This window comes from Agelaius tricolor, unplaced genomic scaffold (genome assembly GCF_023055355.1).
Source record: "Agelaius tricolor isolate 1412-34295 unplaced genomic scaffold, bAgeTri1.0.p SCAF_72, whole genome shotgun sequence".
NCBI classification, from domain to species: Eukaryota; Metazoa; Chordata; class Aves; order Passeriformes; family Icteridae; genus Agelaius; species Agelaius tricolor.
The window spans coordinates 661,585-684,112 of NW_027269332.1; the positions used below are offsets into that span (position 1 = coordinate 661,585).

The window sequence follows — 22,528 nt, forward strand, 5'->3', positions numbered from 1 at the left end:
AAAAACATTCTCACATAGACAAACCCTTCGTGGAATGTATAGGTATGAGTACACATTCATGTAAACATGTATACATTCCAAGAGAATTTCTGAAGCTAGTCATTAACTTCATTTTTTTCCTAAAATCTTTACGTAGATTTCTCAGTGAAATTAATTAAAATATTTACCGAAATATCTAAACAATGCATTATTAAATTGACAGGGTCCAGCAGTCCCATTTTAGCACTTTTTAACAATTTACTAAAAAAACCATTATCCACAAGTTTAAGTTGCAATGAACAGATGGATGACAAACGTATGCACAGATGAATTTAGTGACAAATCCGTGTATCTCATTTTTATGCTCAAAACATAATACCACAGTGTCAAACATAATCCCTAGAGAATTCTAGTGCTGGGAAGGGCACCTCCTCTCATTTTACTATAAAAATGACCCTGGACTGGTAGAAGGCTATCTAAGTTACTCTGTGTGACAACAAGCTCTGTGACCTCAACGTGTAGCAGTGCTGCTGGAAAAATGGGAAAGAGAAATTGTGGCTTCCTAATAAGGACACCCTAATATCTGGTTGAACTGTGAGATTTAATTGGTCACCCTGTGCCAGTTAACAGACAGCTCCCTGCTGGCTTCAAAAGCCTGGCCTTTTGCAGCTGAGGGAAGAACTTTGTAATATGTTTCTGTCAAGAAGGAAGATGCCAGGACATCCCTCTCTATCGCACATGTAGAATGAGAAAAAAAATCAAATGTGATGCTGTAAAGAAATAGAAACATCATCTTTCACTGTCTCAGACCTTGCTTTTCCCCATATCTGGCAGCAAAACAGAGAGTTTGGAGTCAGCTATACTGTCTGTCACCTCAACAGGATCTGTAATGAATTTGCACATTTTACTCCAACTACTGTATATCTAATCAGAAAAAGATGTCTCCATATCTCCCTGATCTAGCGCCAAATAGTAAAAGGTGATTCCTTATGTTAACAATTTCAGCAGAATGGCTTATTAAAACCAGATTTTAGGGTATTATAAAATGCTTAGAAGCCCTTTAAAATGTCAACCAGGATCCCCAGAGACTGCGTAAAATGTCAGCCCAGCTCAAGCGCCTGTTTTAAGCAGAATGAATTAGCAGCGTGCTGTCGGAGGTTGTTATCCAAAACAATCAGTTAAGAGGGAAAACATCAAGCTCCCTTTGTACTTTCTATATGAAAAGGGCCATTCAGAATGATCTTGTAGATTTCTGAGGCTGATTACTTAAAAACAGGTTTAACCAGGTCTACTCGCAATTTAGAACCAGACCAAAACTATTACTGCCCTGTCCTCCGGCTAATCACATCATACACCTCTGACCAGTATAATCACTTTTAACCAGTATAAGGTTCTATTGCCATCAACATAGCCAATTTAGCCTTCTAATCCTGTTCCCATAGCTAATCCAATCATCTCGTACCACCCTTTAAATCATGGGTTAATATCATCACATCTGCCATCCGTGGCAATACATTTTGCTTCTCCAACCAATTTATCTCGTTCCGACTTGCCCCCTGCTAACTTTTCATAATACCACTCTAATCAAGGGAAGCCTCAAACCTCTGACCAGTCTAAACCTGGCATATTTACCAGCTCTGCAGCTGGTTAATGCTGCCATTAAAACTGCACTGCATCTCTTGAGCAGCCTGCAAAACCAGTGAGATCTGCAGCACAGGTAAACATGTTCCCTGCTTAGCTACTGGCCTGAAGGATGGTTAGGTCCTGTAGCTGTTTTTATTGGTAAAAAAAAAATCTTTCTAATTTGGTTGCAGATATATTATTTTTCTGCTGAGATGTAATTCACTGGCCTCAGTGAGCCTCACTGGCACCTACTGCATCCTCCAGCACAGTACAGAGGAGTAACTTTGGACAGAACACGGTCCTGAGAACCTAATCAAATACTGACCAGTTGGAAGAATTTGGCATGAGATTCAGCAGAGGATGCTTGAGACAGATAGTGATCAGGACGTGAAGAGCAGACAATATGGAAATCAGGGTTTTTTAAATTCTTTTCAATGTACAAAGAATGAAGAACCACCAAGTGTAGGAGAAGATCAGGTTTGGGTGATAGCTGGTTGCCTCTGAAATGAATCTAAGTTCACTCTTAATTCTTCTCCAAGCAAATCTCACGAACCCTAATGAAGTGAATTAAGGGCTATTTAAAGGGGGTTCAGCTCCTTTAAAAAAGAATACAATCTCTACGAGCGGATAAATACTGATTTCCCAATTACATTGTGGGCCCTCAAGCAGCCACCAACAAAGAGTGCATTAAAGCTCTACACTACAAAACTATAAGAACTTTATGACTCCCTCCCCATTAACAGGCTAATCTATATTTAAATAGGAGAATTAATGCTAGAATGAGTAACCAGGTGCACAAATCTGTGGGGCCTGCTGAGATGCATCTGCAGGGCCTGAGAGAACTGACAGATGAACTGGCTAAACCACTACTGGAGAAGCTTTGGCAGTCTGGTGAAGTTACTGCTCTCTGGAAAAGGACAAACGTAACCCCCATGTCTAAAAAGGAAAACCTGGGAACTACAGGCTACTACTCCATCTCTCCCCTGTGCATGGCAAAATTGCCACCACAACCTCAATAATTACAAAGAATATTTCAGTGTGGTTAATCCACACTGCTGGGCAGCACAGGGGAAGCTCCCATCGCTGTTCTTGGTGCAGTGACTGAAGGGCGAGAGAAAAAGCAGCAATTCTGCTCTGTCAGGTGCTCGGCTGAGCTCGGTCAGAACCTTCTCCAGCTCACTCTTACCTAGGATCTTGCTGATGTTGGAGTTGTGCATGTCGGGGAAGGCCTGTAGGATCTTCCTGCGCTCGTCCTTGGCCCACACCATGAAGGCATTCATGGGGCGCTTGATGTGCGGCTCGTTGCTGCCGCGCCCGCGCGACTCCCGGTAGATCCGCGACTCCGACACCCCCGCGCTCCCTGCAAGGCAAGGCACAAGGGCTCCACTCCTCTGCCAGCAGCACCCAGCTCAGCTGCTGCATGCCCCATGAGGCAGCATTCACGACATGTAATGGTTCATACATCTCATATTGCCACGTTTAGTTATTCCGTTAATTCAGAATCACACACCTGATCGGGAGTTTTCATTGCTTTTAAATACAAAGTGTTACGCTTTGTAACATAGCTTTTCTAAGCCATCTTTTACTGCTTAATTACATAAACCAAATATGTATTTATCAAGCAGGTTTTTGTTTTCATCCTTTTTTTTCATCCTTTTTGTTTTCATCCGTTCTTGCTTACAGAATGCTGGTCATATTATGTCACCTTTCTTCTACATTTCTGTCACTATAGGACATGAAAAAACACAAGCACACACCACTGTTCTCAAGGTGAAGGAAAAGGGAATTTTATTTTCTGACTCCAACATTTATAGTTTTCTAAGAGTGCCAGTGGATTGGAGGGTGACAGTGCCACCTCTCCAATGACACTGGTCAAACTAACAGTCTATCAACTTTCTCTTCTTCTATAAAGGAATGCAAAACTATGAGTTATTTACAGAAAGTGTGTGAGAAAGTTCACTACAAGAATGTCAACATCAGGAGGCTTAGAAAATCTTAAAAAACCAGAGTGACACGTTTCTGTGACAGAAAGGGCATGATAGATGGCAATACTGGGCATTTCTTCTTAAGCAATTCTCTAACTAGCAAAATTTACATACTTGTCTGTTTTTGTGCTTACATCTCCTTAACAATATATGCAATAACAGAGAAACAAATAAACATTGTGCTCACTTCATCAAACCAGTAAAGCCCCCACAGATGCAGAGCACACAGCACTTATGGAGGATCAGGTCTACACTTCATGGCTTCCCTATGTGATCTCATTTACCCAACATATATTTGCCTCCTTTAGTCCCTTCTATTATCAGAAATACATTTTTGGTCCCATCTTGAGACCTTCAGTGGACAGAGGGAAGGTTAAAAATCATCCCCAGACTTTAAACACCCCACGATGAATCACTTCCTCCTGCCTTGTTTCATAGCCATTTATTGCTAACAGCTTGTATTCCTCATGGGCCTCCAAAGCACTGGATTCTCCCTCAGATCCCATTGACACACACACACAAACCTGGAAATCAGGAAAATCATTGGTACTGACCATCAGAATCTCCACTCATGTTGAAATCCATCATTGCGTGGCTGAACTTCCCATCTTCACTCTGCTTTACTGCCAGCTGCTGGGTCAGGGTCTCCAGTGTGGTTTTGTCCTATATGGGCAGGATGACAGGATTTGGATCAGGAAAATAATTAAATGTTGTAACTCCAAAGTTTGGACATTATTTAGGAGGTTTTTAGGGAAGCTAGATAACTATACACAAGAGTTTACTGAGCCATGTATTGAAGAATAAATAACAATGCTTCTTCTGCAAGAGACAGGGTTACAGACTCTGCCATAAAGTCCTTTTCAAAACTTGCTCATTAACTAGTGATAAGCAAACTCCATAGTGTTGAAAAGATTGGCTTAGTTAGGCATGATAAAACTGGCTGCACATCTGAAGAAAACTTCAACTCTCTGTGTTCCTGTGGCTGCAAAGCTGGCCTGAAGTTTAGGTGACACATGCTCTTTTGCAATGCATTTACTGTAGCACTCTATTTCTAGCCTGCAATCCAAGTGCAGAGACATGGATGGCTTTGCTCTGTTTCTTTTTTACAAGGCAGTATTTTAGGAAGCAGCCCAGAGGGCAAGAAAAAACATCCTACAGTTCAAACTGACTCAGGCCTTGGGAAAGGTTCAGCCTGAATTAAGCATGATCCTTGGGCAGCAGTTTGTGTTCTTGTCCAGACTGTTTTGTCCAACCCTGCTAACACCCCGTCCATCACTCATGTGGTCAGAACTGTGAACCCTGGATTGCAACAGGCTGCTGTGTGCTGCCAATTAATCTGTCTACAGACTGCCAGAACAACATGCTAGGGCAATTCATTCCAATGTCCTCTTCAAAACACCTCGCTTCCCCCAGAATTGTTTGACTTTACAAACACAAAGGTGTTCCATTTTCCAACTGTTTTTGTTTTCCCAATGACTTCTGCTCATGAGCACTCTTTCTTCCTGACAATCATATGTTTAAAAATAAATCTTTCACGGAAGCAATACTAACATTTCAAAATCTCAGGCACTGTGCCTTTTGCAAAGCTAAGAAAATGAAATGATGTGGCATGATAATGAAGTGGCTCCAGTCGAAAAAATTCTTTTGAGCTTCTTCCTGAAAGAAAAGATTTCTGTTTCCTTGCTCTATTCTACTCCTGTTGGCTGTAAAAGATCAATAAACTAAAAAAACTTTCAGTTTCCACATGGCAACTGTTTCATGTAGCCTAATAATGTCACTGGGATGTGTTACACAGGAAAACAGAAAAGAGAACAATGCAAATACAGAAATGCTTCCTGCAAAGTGATGTCCCTGCATCTGCAATTCAAAGAATGGTTCAAATTCATGTAAGTCACCGCACAAAGATTTTCTCAGGAACAGTTAGAAACAAGGCTAATGTGCTCAACTTTGTATTTTCAGAGTTTAGGGAACATGAGGTTAACTTTCCTATTCCTCACATTCATTTTCATTACAAATCCCTTTTACACTCCTGGTGCTTTGTCTACACCCTGACACTTCAGCATGCAAGAGGAGTTATCCTCCTGGCTTTTGCAGGAAGAGCTCATGCAGCACACTCAGCCTATCCAAGGAAAAGGGTTTCCATAACACTACCAGGCACAGCAGATCCAGAAAGCTTGGAGAACCTTCAAATAAGCACCTCAACTAGCCAGGCATTTAGCTTCTCCCAACTCTTTGATCCACCATTTTTAACTCAGCTCTCATTTCCAAAGCAGCCTGTCAGAAGTCAAAAAGTCAGGACTAAGCTGAATTTGTATTTCTTCCAAGCTGATTGCAGATATATGATGGAAGTCAACAGTTTTTTCTTCAGAAAAAAAAAAATCTATTTACTGTCAACTTCATAATCCCAGAGTCCTGCAAGGCACAGCCCAGCTATGGCTCTTTGAGAGCCTGACCTAGCCCAGGTTTGGCTCCTTGGTCAGAGCCTGACTCAACTTGTGAGACAAGCAATTCTAAAAATTAGACAGCACAAAGCAGCAAAAACAAACAGCAAGGAGCACTCCTGTCCTTCCAGGAGAAGAAAGATGAAACATAGCCATCTCCTGCTAAACAGAAAGGGATTCCAAATTTCTGAATTTTGTATCAGACCTCAGAAGGCTGCAAGACATTTTATAAGTATTTTATTTCTTCCTGAAGGGTTTCCTAATCATCATTTCTATTGGATTGTAGGAGAGACTCTCTGGAGGGGCAGCAAGAGCTCTGTTGACTGGATCATTTAAAATTCTAATGGGTAAACCAGAGAAGATAATACTGTAGAGAGCATGCAATCTCAAAATAGCTCAATTGTTCAAAGTATAACCAGAGAGGTTTCATCAACAGCCACAATGTGATGAGAAGTTTCTAAAACTTTATTAATCAAAGAAATTAACCTGCCACAGAAGACTGATTTGCACCATAACTTCTACAAATGCCCTAATTATATTTAAAAGAACAAAAACACATACACACATGGAGTATGTCATGTAAAAAAAAAATATAAGAAATGACTAAGCACCACAAGTCAGACTCAGTTTTGTGGTCAGCTGCAAAAGTTACTTGGCTCTCTGTCATGGATAGCTGTCGTAGTTTAACAAAACATTGATCTAAAAAATGACAAGAACTTGGTTGCAGTCTCTTTCATAGAAGAAACATAAAACAAGAAGAGTCAAAACATATGTAGAACAGCCTGATCCTGTTTGCCAGAACTCCTCCCACTACTAGATGAAAGTGAAGCAAGCCCTTGGAAGGTCTGAGGAACAAAAACATCCTGCTGGCTTCGCCTCCTGTCCTCCCTGCTCCCCCAGCACCAGGGCTCAGGGGGCACTGGGAGCATCCCAAACCTCCATCCAAGGGGACTGCAACCCTGGGCAGGCTGGGCACAAGGCCTGGGCACATGGCCTGGCTCCCTGCTCCCCCTGGAGCCATCCTGCGAGGCCTGGGCACAAGGCCTGGCTCCCTGCTCCCTCTAGAGCCATCCTGCGAGGGCTGGGCACATGGCCTGGCTCCCTGCTCCCTCTGGAGCCATCCTCCAGCCTGGGCTGCCTGGCAATCCCTGCAGTGCTCTGGCAGGAGCCATTTCTCCGTGGCATAATCCAGGTTTGCACTGCCACTGGAGCTGGATTCTCTCCTCTGCTGCTCTTCTCACTCTACCCCTGCTTTCCCTGACAGGAATACTTCTCCTCTCTGTTCTGATGCCTGCAGAGAAAGAGCCAGTTCCAGAGGAGGAGTTCAGGACTATAACTTCACATTCAGGACCATAACTTCACATTCCTGCTTTCCACATCCCAAGGGAACTGAAGGGCCAGGCAAAAAGAAAGGTGGAGAGAGCCAAACACAGTTACCTGGGGACTGCAAGGAGAAGCTTGCTGATCACCTCTTGCACCTAGGAATTCCCCACACACAGATGGCCACAGCCTGCTACCTTTGCTCAATGTCAATAAACTAAAAAGAAACAGATGGTTGCCTGCTACCGTCCTTTTGTGTGTCTCATTTCTTCCCTTCCCCTCCAACTACAGTATGTCCAGCTATTTCCCATATCTAAATGCTAAAGGTGGTATGTTCAAATAGATTTGGCTTTTGAGGAGGTAGTTTTTATCTGAGAATGATGAGCAGGACCTGTGGCAGCATCTGATGGGGTTCATGGTACTGAGGCACATCTCCCACAGCAAGGGCCTGTAAATATCACCCCTTCCAACACATGCCCTGCTCAATATGCACCAGATCTTAAAGTTTTGGGCAGATTAATTGCTATGATTGCACAATAAAAGTTCAGTTTATGACAGGAAAACATACTGAATTATTAGACAAGGTGGTGGCACCAGGTGTTATCCATTCAACCCTGTGGTGTTCTCCTCAGCTCTCTGAGAAGGGGAAGAGTCCTATGCTCCATCCAGCACAAATGAAGACTTTGTAAAGGTAATCTTTGTGTGCAATCCCTCTGCCTCTTGTGATAGCAAACATCAGAATAGGCTGAGCTCTACACTTTCCCCCAGAGTCCCACCAAGCTTGGAGAACACAAGGTAGGCAGGCATGAGGGATGGTGGAGAGCTGGGAGAACTCAGGGAACAGCTGGCAGCAGTGAGAGCTGTGCCCAGAGCTTGCACAGGATGGATTATCTGCACTGCAGGCTCTGCTCCTGCCCATGAATGCCATGGTGCTCCACAACAGGTGCTGTGCACTCTGCCCAAGCCTTGCTATGGCCCAGATCCTGACACACCTCTACCTGCTGCAAGACAATTGCCAGCTTCTTTCAGAGAGATCTGGGTTTTTATGTGTCACCAAGTGCTCTTCACTCATCACTGAATTACCCACAACATTCACAAAGAAAGACAGGATTATTAACAGTTTACCAGAAGGAAACTGAGTCACACATTATGGGATTTGCCAAAGGCTCCTTAGAAAGGCTGATAAACATTTTAGTAACTGAAATTAGCACTCTTGAATCTTCCACAAAAATTACCATCTCAAGCTTGTAATTTCTTTATGAGTGTGGAATTGTGACTCTTGCTGATGGCACAGGGCACCAAGGAGAGCAAAATAAAAAAAAGCAGTTATAGATCCACCACTGCAATGGACCTTGCTTAAGCAACGCCTGCAGGGCTGTAAAACTCATAAAAAGCACATGCATAAATGATAAAATAGAGTGAGGCTTTCAAATGTTGACTCAGTAATTGTTAAACCCCTTCTGGCTGCACAATTTTATAGTCTTCTACTGTACTAATGAAAACGCAAGAAACAACAAAGAAAGGCTTTAGCCTTCCAATTATATAAACTCTGTGGACCACCAAAGAAGATGAAAGATTATTTATAATGCCACAGCAAGTTATCATTTGGGAGATTTTTTGTTGTTCCATCAAAGTTGAGTATGAAGAAACAATGCATTCACCACCCCCTCAGCCTTTTCAATCTTGCTTATCCAAGATCTCTATTTTTCATGGAATAATCCACCCACAGAATCTAAAAGCAGCATTAGAAACAAGAAAATAAAAGAACAGTCTTTATATGTGGCTCTTCCTGATTTTATGGTACTCCTTTCAAAATTATGACATGCAGTCTAAGCTGGGGCTGCATCAGTTGGAACCATATCTTTTGGTTTGCAGCAGTTATTAAAACCCAAATTGCCTCAATAGTGCCCAGAAATCACTGTCCCTGGTTTGCAATCTACATGAAGGGTCACACAGACTCAGCAGAGAGTTCCTTATGGGGAGGTATAGGGAAAAGATCAGAATGACCATGAAGACATTTAATTACTGCCCTCTCAGGAACAGACACCAATTCACAGAGAGAATCTGCTGAAACTTACACACTCATTTCTCTTTGTTGTGCATTGTGGACACAGGGCCTCAGTTTCTAAGGGTTCTCAAGTCAGTGTCTTTAAAAGCACTGAAGGCATGACAGAGCCCACTGAAATAAAAAGAGGAAAATCCTCAATAACCTGGCAAGGGTCAGGCCCCTAAGGTGGGGTTTTTTGTGTTTTTTTTTTTTCTTTTCTTTTATTAATTCTTTGTTTGAGAAAGAATGACTTCATTCATAAAGTGTATTATTTGGCTTGGAAACAAACGGATGGGAAGCAGCAATTCTGGAGGACACTGAGGTCCTGCTTTTCCCTCGTGATGCTCTCTCAGAGACAGAGCAAGTCAGGACTTTCACATGAAAATGCACACAGGACTGGCCCTGCCCATGATTTTGAAGAAGGAATAAAAAGGAAAAGGAAATCAAAGCAGAATGCTGAGATGCTGTTTCCTTCTCAGGAAGGAAAGTTGTTAGAGCAGAGGCACTGACCTCAAGCAGATCCAGCTGTAATCTGCCGACTGCAAATAGGTTAAGAGTTCCATGACCCAGTTTCTCATCCAGACTGATCCTTGGGCTGACATGGCCTGCAACTCTCTGTGAACTGTTCAGCCACTGCACCTTAATTTCCTGAACTCCACGGGATGGAGACAGTGATGCTTTCCCACCACTGTGAGGAGTTCTGAGGTCTCTGGATGAAATGTGCCATGGAAATTTTAATCAGGGTCTTCCCAGCGAGTCAGAAAGCTGGTACAGCTGATCAGCCTGGAAAGGAAGCACCAGCTGGGGGACAGGGGTGGCACACTAAAATGAAACAAGAAGAAAATCACAACCCACACAGGATTTCCTGGGAAGGAGGGTCTGCATGCATGCAAAGAGAAAGCAAGAACACAGACCCTGCTTTCCTGGCAATTGTTTAACTAACAATGGGTGACTCAAGTGCACAGCAGCAATACAGCCACTACAGAATACTTTTCCCCATTTTTCCCTAGAAGGAATTCAAATTCTGCAGGTACTGAAATGATGAAGGCTGCTGTACCTGTGCTTACACTTCTTCCAGCCCTGCTGAACAGGTCAGGCTGAGCCCTCAGGAGCCCAAATGGACACAAATCAGAGAAGAATCAGGCCCAGCCTCTATTTCACTGGAGAGAGGTATTGCACTGATGCTGAGTCCCCAAATGAGCTGAAAGCCCCAGTGACTTGAGCCATGTGATCACATAAAAATAATAAAAAATCTCAGGAAGTAATAAGATCTCATGGCTGTGGGGCACAGCCTAGAACTTAAACCCAACGACTCCAAAAGCTCCAAAGTCGTAACAAGGACTCCACATCACTTGTATGGTTTTACTTTCAGGAGGAAGTTTATGCATCTTTATTGGGTTTCATAAAACTTCCACAAGAGCATAAACAGCTGCAGTGCTCCCTGACCCACCCTGGGCTGTGAATGCTCCCAATCTCTGCCCCTCGGAGTGAACCAAGTCTGAATTCCCATTTGGAGTTCAGCACCTGCCTGGACCTAACGTTCTCCCCTTGACTGCTGCTCTCCTGAACCTCAGCTGGACTTTCACACACACACATCCGTGGGCAGAACCCATCCCTCCCTCTGCAGGCTTTGTTCTTTATTAGCCAACCCTGCCTATGCATCCCTGCCACCACAAGGCGCTGAGGACACCCAGAAATATCCATAGCTTGTCTTTAAAAGATGGAAACCGGGCATTTAATAAATGATGGTCAATCAGGTGGGGGAAAAAGCAGTGTTTTAAAATGAAGAGCTAAAATCTTTGGGGGAATAAAAGAAGTCCTCCCTGCAGAATCTCTCTCCCTCTCATGCGTAGGCACTTGCTAACTGAGAGTAGTGGCACTGTGACAAAAGCAGCAAAACCAAAGGCAGGCTCTGCTAAAGGAAAAGGGGGAGGGGAGTTCTTCCACTGGCCATCTGTGAAAACAAGGCATGTGGCCATTAGATGGAGAGGCTGTAAATATAAATATACACAAGCTCCACAAAGCAAATGGCAAAAAAGAAAAAAAAAAGGGGGGGGGGGAACAGATAATAAGTGGATAAACTTTCAGGTGAAGTAAATCAAAGTGTTTATTACTCTGTGTTGGGCAAAACCAATTTTGATCTTTGCAGCATGCAAGCCTGACCTGTGTTTTTTAAATTAAATTTGTGCCAAGTTTCAGGAGAAATGGCAGTGGGTGCAGCAGCCCTGTTGAACAGGGCTCCTCGACCATGCACCACCCTGCTGGGGCTGCTGACTGAAGTCTGACACCTGGTGATGGGTGGGTGATGACATGAGACCTGCTTGACTCGGGACACGCTTTCAGAACTTTGTGCTGACAGCACCAACAAAGAGGACTGCAATCCCCACACAGGAATTTCTGCTGGCAAAGGGAAACAAACTCAGACAGAGAGTAGGGAGAAGGGTACTAAGGGGGATGTGCAGGTCACTGCTGCAGGACACAGCCCGGTCCCACACTGTGCCAAGGGATCTCTGCTCACCCTGCAGGAGAGAACAAGAGCACCATTGCACTGACCAGCTCCGCTGAGGTTTCACAGAGTGGGCTGCAGGGTGTATCCATCCGGTCTGCTGGGCTTCCAGGGAGAAGTGTGTGTAGTATCTGTGCCTGACACAGCCTCTGAGAATGCTGAAGTAAAATTTTCCAGTAAAATACGACAGAGATTATGAACCTGGGCAGGTTTCAACTCCTGCAAAGTGATCTGGCTTATGATGTCAATACTGTGCCTCTGGGGTAATTTTCAGTGGGTTTCTCCTGCTTGCACCAGGTCCCAGTTTCAATCATCACAACTTCCTCAGCCTAGCCTGACCCATGGCCTCTCAGTGTCTGCAGCAAGGCCAGGGTTCCTCTGTTGTGCCAACCCTTCTCTTTTCTTCTCCTGCCTGCCCTTCTGTCCTGCAACCTTCTCTTGACTTTCTGGTTCAAATCTAACCATTAGGGGAAGCAGAAAAAAAAGTTATTGAAGCAAAATTCTCTACTGCAAGAAAAATTTAAATGCCATGAGTTAAACCAGCTCCTCCATGTGTGTTCAGTAAAGTGAGCTCCAGTGTTTTATTTCTCAAAGGCAGCAGGAGCTGCAGGATTGAGATCCTTAATATTGCCCTTCTTCCCAAGGGGAGAGCAGGGCCAAAATCCACTTCAGCTCAGGAGATCACAGTGGTGTCCTAAGAGTTAACTGTGCCCTCCCCATCCATCAGGCAGCCAGCGAGGCATCAGAGGGGATGATGGATGTAAAATTATTGCAGGGCTGCCACCCGAGACACTTCCTGCCATTTGTAAGCAGCGCTGGAACCGACACACTTTTTTCATTATTAAACATCCACATTAAGTCAACATTGGTCACTGTCATCCCACGTTTGGCACTTTCTTAAGGGGAACAGGGAGAGCTGGGGGTGGGAGTGGGGAGGATGGAGGGAGGAGGGGGGATTGGGAACGGGAGCAAAGGCATCCTGAACCCCGTGCTCCATGAGGATGAGTAATGGGCTGGCTCACAACGCGGCAGTAAATATTGTTACAAATAGCTCTTTAGTCACAAGCCAGCAGACAAGTACATGTCAGAGCCTTTTAAAAGGACACACTGCAAGCACTAACAGGGAGAACTTGCAGTGCAGGTTCAGCCCCAGCAAGGGAAGGGGGGATGTACTGGGATGCACTCAGCTGGGAATGCAGCTCCATCCCTGCACATCAGAAAGGCTCCTGGGGTGTCCTCACACAGCTGGCCAGCACTCAGAAAGCAGTGACAAGGAGGAGGAGGTGCTGCCTGTGTGCCCTGCTGCTCCTCTGTACACCCCTGAGCAGGAGCAGTGGGGATCTGTGCCTGGCCGTGTGCATGTTTGGGTGCTGCCCCTGCAGAGTGCCCAGCAGGCTGGGCTCTTTGTGCTTGTGTACACCTCCCTGGCTGCTCTGGGGCTGAGCAGAGAGGCCAGGGCTCCCTGCCTGTTGTGCTGTTTACCCCAGGTAACACTGTTTATGTATGGGATGTATCAAGCTATAATTAACTGTAGATGACAATTACATATAAAGCTATGCTCTCGGGTTTCCAAGAAACCACAAAAACACACTCTTCTCATTTATACAAGGAAGTGTTTCCAAGAAAAGTAATGTAAAAATATGTTTTACTGCATTTGCAATTAAAATAGGCTTTAGTGAAATCCGTGTTCACAGTGATGCTCAAAGTTTTTACTGTAATCCTCTGAAAATCAAAGCCGTCAAGATGGTCCAAGTTGGATGCCCAAAAAGTGACTCACCCAAATCATCTTAGACATTTTTAAAAATCTTTTCTTATGTATGACTCCCTTTACACAGCTTGTCTCTACTTCCACAAAATTCCTGTCTGACTCCTGCCTTAGCTGGCATGTCTGGCTGTCCACAGGGATCAACCCCTCTGGGAACATCAGCAAGAAAACAGGACACACCTGAAGAGCCCAAAGAGCTTCAACAGAGACTCCCAGAGATGATTTCCAGCCCCAAGCCAGCCCAGCTACCCCTGGCAGACAAGTCCCCACCAAGAGTCTTCCATAAATGCTGGGAATAGCACAGAGCCCCCTCACTGGAAGGCTGCAGAAGCAATTCTTGCAATAAAAAGCTCAACAGGGAATAAGAGGCCTCCAAAAGTACACTTCCCACTGCAGCAAAGAAGGGAGAAAAATCTGGGATAGCCCCAACAAGTGTTTGTTACCTATAAATACTCATGTGCATTTCTAAGTACTAATATGCCCAGGGATATACAGATATACATTAGGATAAAATAAAATAATTACATCTTAATTCCACCCCCATCTCCAATTCTCTGGTCAGGAAGCAAAAGTGACAGACAGGACGTCTCCAAAGTTCAGGGGCTGCCACTAAGTCCTGTGGTGGGACCTTGAGCTGCTGAAAAGGGAAACTCTGTAAAAAAACTGTAGCACTATTTCTTGCCAACCAAATTCCCAACTATCTCATTCTCTGCCTCGGAAAACAGAGAGAACCAGAATAAAGATTAATTAAAAATGGCAATACTCGCTGTCTGTCCTCTCAAATCTTGCTCTTAGTAAAAAAACTTTAATGTCCTAGAGCAAAAATACACAAACTTTAGAGAGGCTGGATTGTTTGTCTGGATATGAACATCACACATTAAAATAAATCACAGAACCAATTAGGTTGGAAAACATTTCTGAGACCATCGAGTTCAAATCAGTGAGCCCCAATAAAGTTCTGGCATTAATTGTATCAAAAGCCCCAAAGCCTACAGCTGCTTTAGAAAAATTCTCTATTGAGCAAACCATTTTTTCTTCCTGCTACCTTGTAAAAGAACTCCTGTCTGCCCTCCACGAGCCTAGCAGGAGGTATGAATTAGAGAGGAAAATAAACTTCAGCTGAGGTTGAGGGTGTGAAGTGAAAACAGAAGGAATAAGGAGAATCCCAAGAATAGGAAAGTAACAGAATAAAGTGAATGCAGATGGTTCCACTCCTGTTACTTAATCAAAAGGCTGTGCAGAGTCACTAGAGCCAGCATAAAGTCATGTGTTAGAACAACAGCTGATCTGTATTAAAGAAGATTAACTGGCAATGCCATGGTGGAGGGCCTGGGATTATTTTATGTGCTTCCACTGCCGAACAAGCCGTCAGCACAATTACTGCCCTCCGATGTGAATGACTGATCTGTAACCACAGCTAAACAGCATGCTGCTTAGGGGCCTGGGTGCTTCATGAAGATGAATTTCCATACCATCAAAGTGCTTTTAATGGGCTTCCTGATCCAACCAACAAGGCCTGCTTTGCAAGTATATAGAACTCAGGATGAAGGCTTCCTGTCCAAAAGGATTTGGTCGGTTGTCACTTGACAATTCCCAGCCAGCACAAGGGAGGAGAGGGGGGAGATAGGTACAGTTGTCTCTGCTTTGGAGGATTTAAAAAAAAAAAAAAAGGAAAAAGAAAAAAAAGGGTACAGATGCTTTCTGAATGTTCTGAATGCAACCAACTGCTGTATCCACAGCTGAATTCAATGCGCTTAACAAATAAGGGCAATTTAGCTATGCTTGCGAGGAATAGCTGGAGTCACTTTGCATTAGCATCTGCCTGAGTGTTAAAGTCATTTCTACATGGGGAGCACAGAAAAGGAATTTCTGCTCCGAGCATCCTTTCAAGAATGCTTAAATATTTGAATATAAATTCCTTTGTGCTTGTGATCACTTCTTCTTATATCTGACACTCTGCTTTTCCCTTTTCCCTTCTGGTGCTCTTCTCTGTGGAACGCCATAAACATGCTCCAGCCCTCTCTTTCTCTCTCCCCACAGCAGCACCCTGGCTCTCCTGAGACAGAGTGGAGGTACCCACTACACTGACCTCTTTTCTCCTTCCCCTTCCTCTCCAGAAAGGGATGGAACTGGAGTCATTCCTACATCACTGGCACCTGGGACAGGCCGATGGAAATAACAGTGCAGCGGTGAGAGACTCACACGGACACTTAACATTCATTACACAGGCTGCTGGCTTCTCACAGCTTATTGATCAAACTCCATCTAAAACCAGGCACAATGGAAAGCCATCCAAATCAGCAATCTGCTCGCTCTGGACAATATTGTTTGACTCGCAAGCTTCCCAGGATGACTGGGTTTCAAGTTTCTGCTAAATAGCTGATCATTTTTATTCAATCTATCTGTCTGCCTGTCTCAGTGAACTGCACAAGACCTTACAGTGGAAGTGCTCTCAGTTAAATGTAGCTGACACCAAATGTGGCAACGGGAACCTTGTACTGTATCACCCCAGAAAATACAGCAGGGAAGGAGAGGAGCAGGGGGAAGCCTTGCTAAGCACACTGAGATGAGAACAGAGCTGAGCTTGTATCCTGGGTGGCAGCATTGTAAGGACAGCTCACAGGCAATGTGGCAGCAAGCACTGGCAGGTCTATTTATCCTCCATAAGGTGCGCACAGAGACATCAGGCACTCACTGAGGAAAGAAGCAAACCCCAACCTCACTGACAGGCACGGCAGTGAGAGCACACACAAATTTCACTAGAGAATACCCACTTTGTTGGTATTTTGTTACAGCACAGCTTCGCAGGCCAGTCCAAGAGTAGACAGTGGTAAGGCCCGTAAGTTCTGCCGCCTCTAAGTTTCACTGCAAATATTTGGTGCAGTTTGTGCTGTCAATTCTCTGCTTTTCAATTCTGTTCAGTCATCTAACGTGACGTGACAGTGCTACATTGCAATGGTCACAAAATATCATCTATGACGACCTCACGAGGCTAAATACCCAGAAGCTGAGCCTGAGTATCAGCAAAGCTTATGTTCCTAAAGAAGCTTGAATATTTTCAAATCCAGCTCATCTCACAAACACATGTAAGCATTTCCATAAAGCAAGATTTCCACTTAGACCCAGAGATTTCCAAGATCACCTTCCCTTAATACATGTTGACAGGCTGGAACAGAGAATTAGTGGTCTCCAAAGTTCTCGTGAGGGCTTTAACCATCTCTGCCTCCTCCCCACTCTCCCCCAGGGGTCTCAGGTCTCTCTGTCATGTCATCTTTTGGCTTTTCACTGTTTTTGAACTATTCTCTTTCAAAAATGGGGAAGGAAAAATAGAATAAGGAGGACAAGAAGGGAGGAAGAAGCTGTGTATCTGTGGGGAGAGGCAACAGAACACTCTGACCCTTTGCAGAAGGAGTCTGGGAAACTCACTTTTTCTGTCCTGCAGTTATTGAGACCCAGGCTGTTGACCACGGCCACCTTCCCATCCAGCACCTGCTGCTCCCTCCGTAGCTGCTCCTTCATCTGCCGCGCCTCCTGGATGGCCTTGGTGACAGCATCGTGGTCATTTAAATAACCTGGGACAGGACAGAAGAAAGGGTGCCTTAAAAACCAGAAAGTCACAGGAAAACACTTCAGCTCCCAGCAGTGGGACGCAGTTTATCATTATTAATGAGAAGGAGTTAAAAGGCAATGCCCACCAACCTGTGTGCGCTCTGCAATTCTGCTGTTGTTATGATAAAGCCACCTGGACACAGAGCCTGGGAAACCTCAGTGCCAAAATCCTCACTGCTGCTATTTGATCCCATTAGTCTCAATATTTCCCTGACACTGCAGAGGCTGGCCCTGTGCTCTGCATGCAGCAGGATGGAGCTGGGTACGAGTCAGGGGAAGCTTTGATCGTGCCAGCAATCCCAAACTCTTCAAAACAGACCGTTTCATTCTTCCCCTTCTCCAACTTGTGAATACATTAAAATAAACCACAGGTGGCGGTGGTTTGCTATACATATGAAATGCATAATGGCTGGGAAGAAAAACCTCATCCACTGAACACTCCCCACCACCACCTGTCATTCATAAATGTACAAGAAACCACAGCTACACGGACCTACATTCCCACTCCTATTCATGCTGCTAATAGTAGGTCAAATGTCCACTGTTTTGCTGCAAATTCACAGCCTAGGGCTTAGCCTTAGTAGTCACTGAATTATTTCCTTTTAAAATGTTACAAGCATCACCGGCCCAGCTAATACTATTTAATTTTAAATGTGACACTTTGTCATTTTTTTCCTTTAGCGTACCGTAGATTATACTTATTATGATCTGCATGTGATTTGTAGGGTAGAATACTGATGGGAGACTCCAAGCCCCAGTCTATTTCTCAGATATTAAAGCAGAGGCTAATATCTATCAACCTCCCTCTCCCCCTGCACATCCCCACACGTGTGCACACACACACACACACACACACTTCTTTCTGTCTTTTAACTAGGGCATAAAAACAGCATAAAATGAATCTGTAATATGAAATTGCCCAGAAAAGGGACTTCTGTTTGTGACATGAGGCTAAATCTAACCAGATCCATTGGTGAATTGTGACAGATGGAGGGACTGTGAGACAGAAGGCAGGCACTAATCACACACAAAATGACCGGCTTGCCTCAACATGTTCCATGGATTCCAGCAAACTTTACACCCTAATCCATTTTTAGAACAAAAAACATCTGGGCCATAAATCCTCTAATCTGCCAAAACACGCTATTAAATCCCATGATTTGTTGAAAAACACTAAGATTAAAGAAAGGAAATATAAAATGGCTAACTGCCGTGTTAGGAAAGTGTTATTAATACTCTTTCTTTGTCTCAATTATGAATGTTCTGTTCCTAAAGAGCCTTGTCTAATCATGTCAGATTACACATCCCTGTTGTATTGCTAGACTCTTCTATCTGATCTGCTGATTGCCAAAAACGCAGGACATTGTCTTGCTGCTTGAAACATTTCTGGGGAAGAAGCTGATGTCAGATTAGTTCAGTGCTGCGCTGCTGTCAGGATTTTAGCTTGGTCTGGGGTTTTATTGTTGGTTTTTCTTGACTGTGGAGAGAGTGGGACTGATATTCCCATCTTCCTTGGAGAAAAACAGCTAGAAAGAAAAGTTCCTGTGCAGTTGGACTGCTGCTAATTGCACTAACAGCTAGCTTTTGGCTAAAACCCCTGGAACCCTGAGAGTTTTGTATGAAACAACTTGATCCACCTTGCTTTTATCAAATGACCCAGTTCAGTAATTCCCAGCCAATGGAATTCCAGTAATTCCAGTTTTCCCAGCATAAGGAAGAATATAGCCTGCACAGCTGATTTTTCTTTTTTTTCCTTTTTTTAACCTCCATTTCACCAACTTGCCTGGTTTCTTCCCCAGTTTGCATCTGTTAACCTTTGCATCTGATCAACCTTGCATGTAGTCAGAATAAATTAAAAAAGGAAGCAAATAAACAAACAAACAGCAGTATTAGTGCTGCTTTTGCTGTTGTCTAGGTATAATACTTTCAGTCTGTAACAGAGCCAAATTTGCCTAGGAGCTGGAATTCATGCCCTTCTCCAGACTATTTGGCTTTTCCTGAATACTGCTATCTTTGAGACAGTTTGGCACATGACAGTGAATAAAAGCAAGCACTCCTTATGTTTTTCAGTAGCTGCCAAGATGCTGGTGTGCAGGGAAATGATTAATATAGAAGCGAGTTGAATGTAAATTATTGTTGTTTAGGGTAGGTGGTGAATTATTGACAGAGAGGGGAACTGCATTACATAAAATGAACTTAGTTCCAAGGATTGCCAAACTAGCACAGAGATGTTGCAGATAATGGCAAAGAGCAGGGAGAAGTTGTTTCTGTTTTTAGTACACGGACATATGCCTGCTCCCAAAAAGAAAAGCTTGGATTTAAAGTCATCCATGGAGCCATGGCATTTGTGAATGCTCAGTCTGTAGCACCATTTCTGTGCTGTGGGGATGGCTCAGGAAAGGGCTGAGGAGCTGCAATGCCTGAGTGCAGCCCTGCTGATAATCCCTGAGGCTCTGGGCTCCTGTCCCCACAGAAAGATGAGCAATACACAGCATTTCTCCTTGCCATGGGAGCCAAGGGGCCTGAGCACAGAGAAGGTTTAATTTGCACCTAGGGGTGGTACAGAGGGACACAGCCCAGCTGCATGCAGCAAGGAGGGCTGTGCACACCCGGGACAGACAGCCTGTGCCTCGTGCTGGCATGTCACAGACATCTTTTATGGAAAATCCTTTCCTTAGGATTTCTCCTCCTGAGAAGCTGAGAGGCCTCAGGAGCAAAATGTAACCAATGGTTATCTGCTGCTGTGGAATGCAACAGGTGCATCTGGGATTGGTCTTGTGTGGTTGTTTCTAATTAATGGCCAATCACAGTCAGCTGGCTCGGACAGAGAGCCCGAGCCACAAGCCTTTGTTATCATTCCTTCTTTTTCTATTCTTAGCTGGCCTTCTGATGAAATCCTTTCTTCTATTCTTTTGGTATAGTTTTAATGTAATATATGTCATAAAATAATAAATCAAGCCTTCTGAAACATGGAGTCAACATTCTCGTCTCTTCCCTCATCCTCGGACTCCTGTGAACACGGTCACACTGCCAGCTCCATCACTCCAGAGGTGGAGGTGCCTGACAAGGGGCTGAGTGCTTCCCAGGGGCTCTTTGTGGAGGATTTATCCCTCAGGATGAGAAAGGGATCCAGCTTCCCTGCCACTTCAGAGATCTTTGTAGCTTTGCTAAAAACATCACCAAAGTTTCTCTGGTGTGCTCCTGCTGGAGGGTGATGTGGGATTTCACCCAAGCTCACCAGACTTTCACCATGGCCATGAGCCCTGCTTGTTGTGATTGGGCTGGATCTGACCTAGCAGTGAGCAGGAGACTGTGCAGGCAGTTCAGGAGCTTTTCCTTCTTGCAGTCCTCCAGTAAAGGATAAACCTTTGCTTAAACCTTTGCTAGGAGTGTCCATCCAGCTCCTGCACCAGCTAAAGACAGCTTATCTTACACATACAGCATGCACAGTGATACTGCTCTGCAACCTCAAAAAGTCACTTTCTATATTTGTAGCAGAGAGATATACAGCAGTGAACTCTATGTCATTAACAATAACTTAAATATGTTATCTTTTGCTCCACAGTTTTCCATGGTTGCTTAATGGTATAACACATTAATTCTTCTTACAAGAGTGACCTTTAAAGCTCTGTTCATCCTCACAGCTTTTATCCAATTACATTATCACTCATTAAAGGTACAGCATTTCAAAATCTGCACCTTGTTAGAAGAAGGAAATTGCAGTTGTCTCAAACCCATGGAAAATAGCAGGTGTGCAGGGAAAGAGGATTGGAGAGGGGAGAGCAAGAGATGTCTTGCTGCTGAAATGTGAGTCAGATGCTTAACTTCCCATGGAAATACAACGTTCCCTCTACGTAAGGACAAAAATCTAATGTGAAAAAAATGAAATTCAATGCACAGTGCATGGAGAGCAGCAGGGTCAAGCAAATTGAATATAAAATACATTACTGTGCATCACAGTTAAAGAGTGTAGGGTTAATAACAACAGAGGCATTAACAATTAGTAATGTGATATTTAAAAAATATTTATATGACTCTAATGTGTCATACCAAATAAATATCACTGCACAGCACTGCTGTATCACAGACACAGCTTCTGATAGGTTTGACCTAGGGCTTCTTTTGGGGTTTTCTGTGCTACCCCTGAAAGTGGCAAGGCAGGAGATGCTCTAGGAGACAGCAGAAAAAGTACATCTGCCTCACTCAATTCCCAAAACAGAGCTTGATTTACACAATGGAGCCTTGATCCAGGTTATACTCAATCCCTTCATGGAATACAACATTTTAGAAGGATCAGGAATGGGGTGTGTGCACATTTTCCTTACACACACAGAGGACAGTCCCTGGAACACATCAGAGTTATGAAATTACCTGTAAGACTGTTACTATTTAGATGGTCCTTAGGCAAAGACATCATTTTGGCAGGAAGAGGAACTATCACTATTTTCTGGAACGATGTTAAAAACAGCCAGTCAAGACTTTTTGCAACACAGAGCAATAAATCTGGGGTTTCCTTGAATGAACCTGGTGATTGCTTTGCTTATTACACCAAGGTAAAATAATATTGCAATCAGCATTTGGATGGACTAAGGATTAAACTCGTAATTTTGGAAAGATGTAGACTTTTAAGTTAAAAGTTTGTTTCTGAAAGCTCATCCATCACTTTTAGATGACAGGGTACAATATCAAGGGTCTCCAGTGCCCACCATCAGCAGGTCACTGTCTGTAATGTGTGCCATTAAAAACCAGCATTCATCAGAAGTTAAAGCAGCATCTGAAATGACACAGGCCTTTGTCTTCTGACTCTGTAGAAGCTAAGATATCCCTCCTGAAAGGAAAGTCTCTGAGCTTCTGCACCCACACCACCAGCTGGAGCATGATGGGCACCCTGGGCAGCTGTGGGCAGGGCTGATAAGAACCCCTTCCCAACAGGAGCTACTCCTGGTTCTGAGGGGGACACACACAGGGCTGAGCTCACCTATTGTGTTGGCTCTGGCCGAAGGACTGGCTAATGTTGCTGGCACGGAGGACTTTAGTGAGCTGGCCCCACTGTTTATTCTCAGAGCTGGCATGTGAGGAGAGGTGGGGGACGTGGGAGATTTGCCATCAGATGTCTTGGGTTTGGCTGAAAGGTTCAGAGGCTGGGCCACTTCATCCTGTGGAAGCAGAGGAGAAAGAAATGTTATCACCCAAGTGCTGCTGGCACAGCTCTGCCCAGCCAAGGCAGGGGCTGCAGCTCCCATGGACCCAAAC

At 44.1% G+C, this 22,528-nt stretch overlaps 1 protein-coding gene across 25 annotated transcripts in view; it reads right to left on the reverse strand.

The window, feature by feature from the left end:
* The window catches only part of SOX5 (SRY-box transcription factor 5), a 608,636-nt gene that overhangs the window by 12,358 nt on the left and 573,750 nt on the right, over positions 1–22,528 (reverse strand). For all 25 annotated transcript variants that reach the window (XR_011677034.1, XR_011677035.1, XM_071417998.1 and 22 more), the window contains 4 exons: positions 22,254–22,431; positions 17,093–17,238; positions 4,142–4,250; positions 2,789–2,962 (listed from right to left, as the gene is read on the reverse strand). Coding sequence is in view for 23 of the 25 variants with exons in the window: in XM_071417998.1 (XP_071274099.1) it covers positions 2,789–2,962; positions 4,142–4,250; positions 17,093–17,238; positions 22,254–22,431 (607 nt within the window). In the remaining 2 variants the exon portion in view is untranslated. The remainder of the gene's footprint in view (positions 1–2,788; positions 2,963–4,141; positions 4,251–17,092; positions 17,239–22,253; positions 22,432–22,528) is intronic.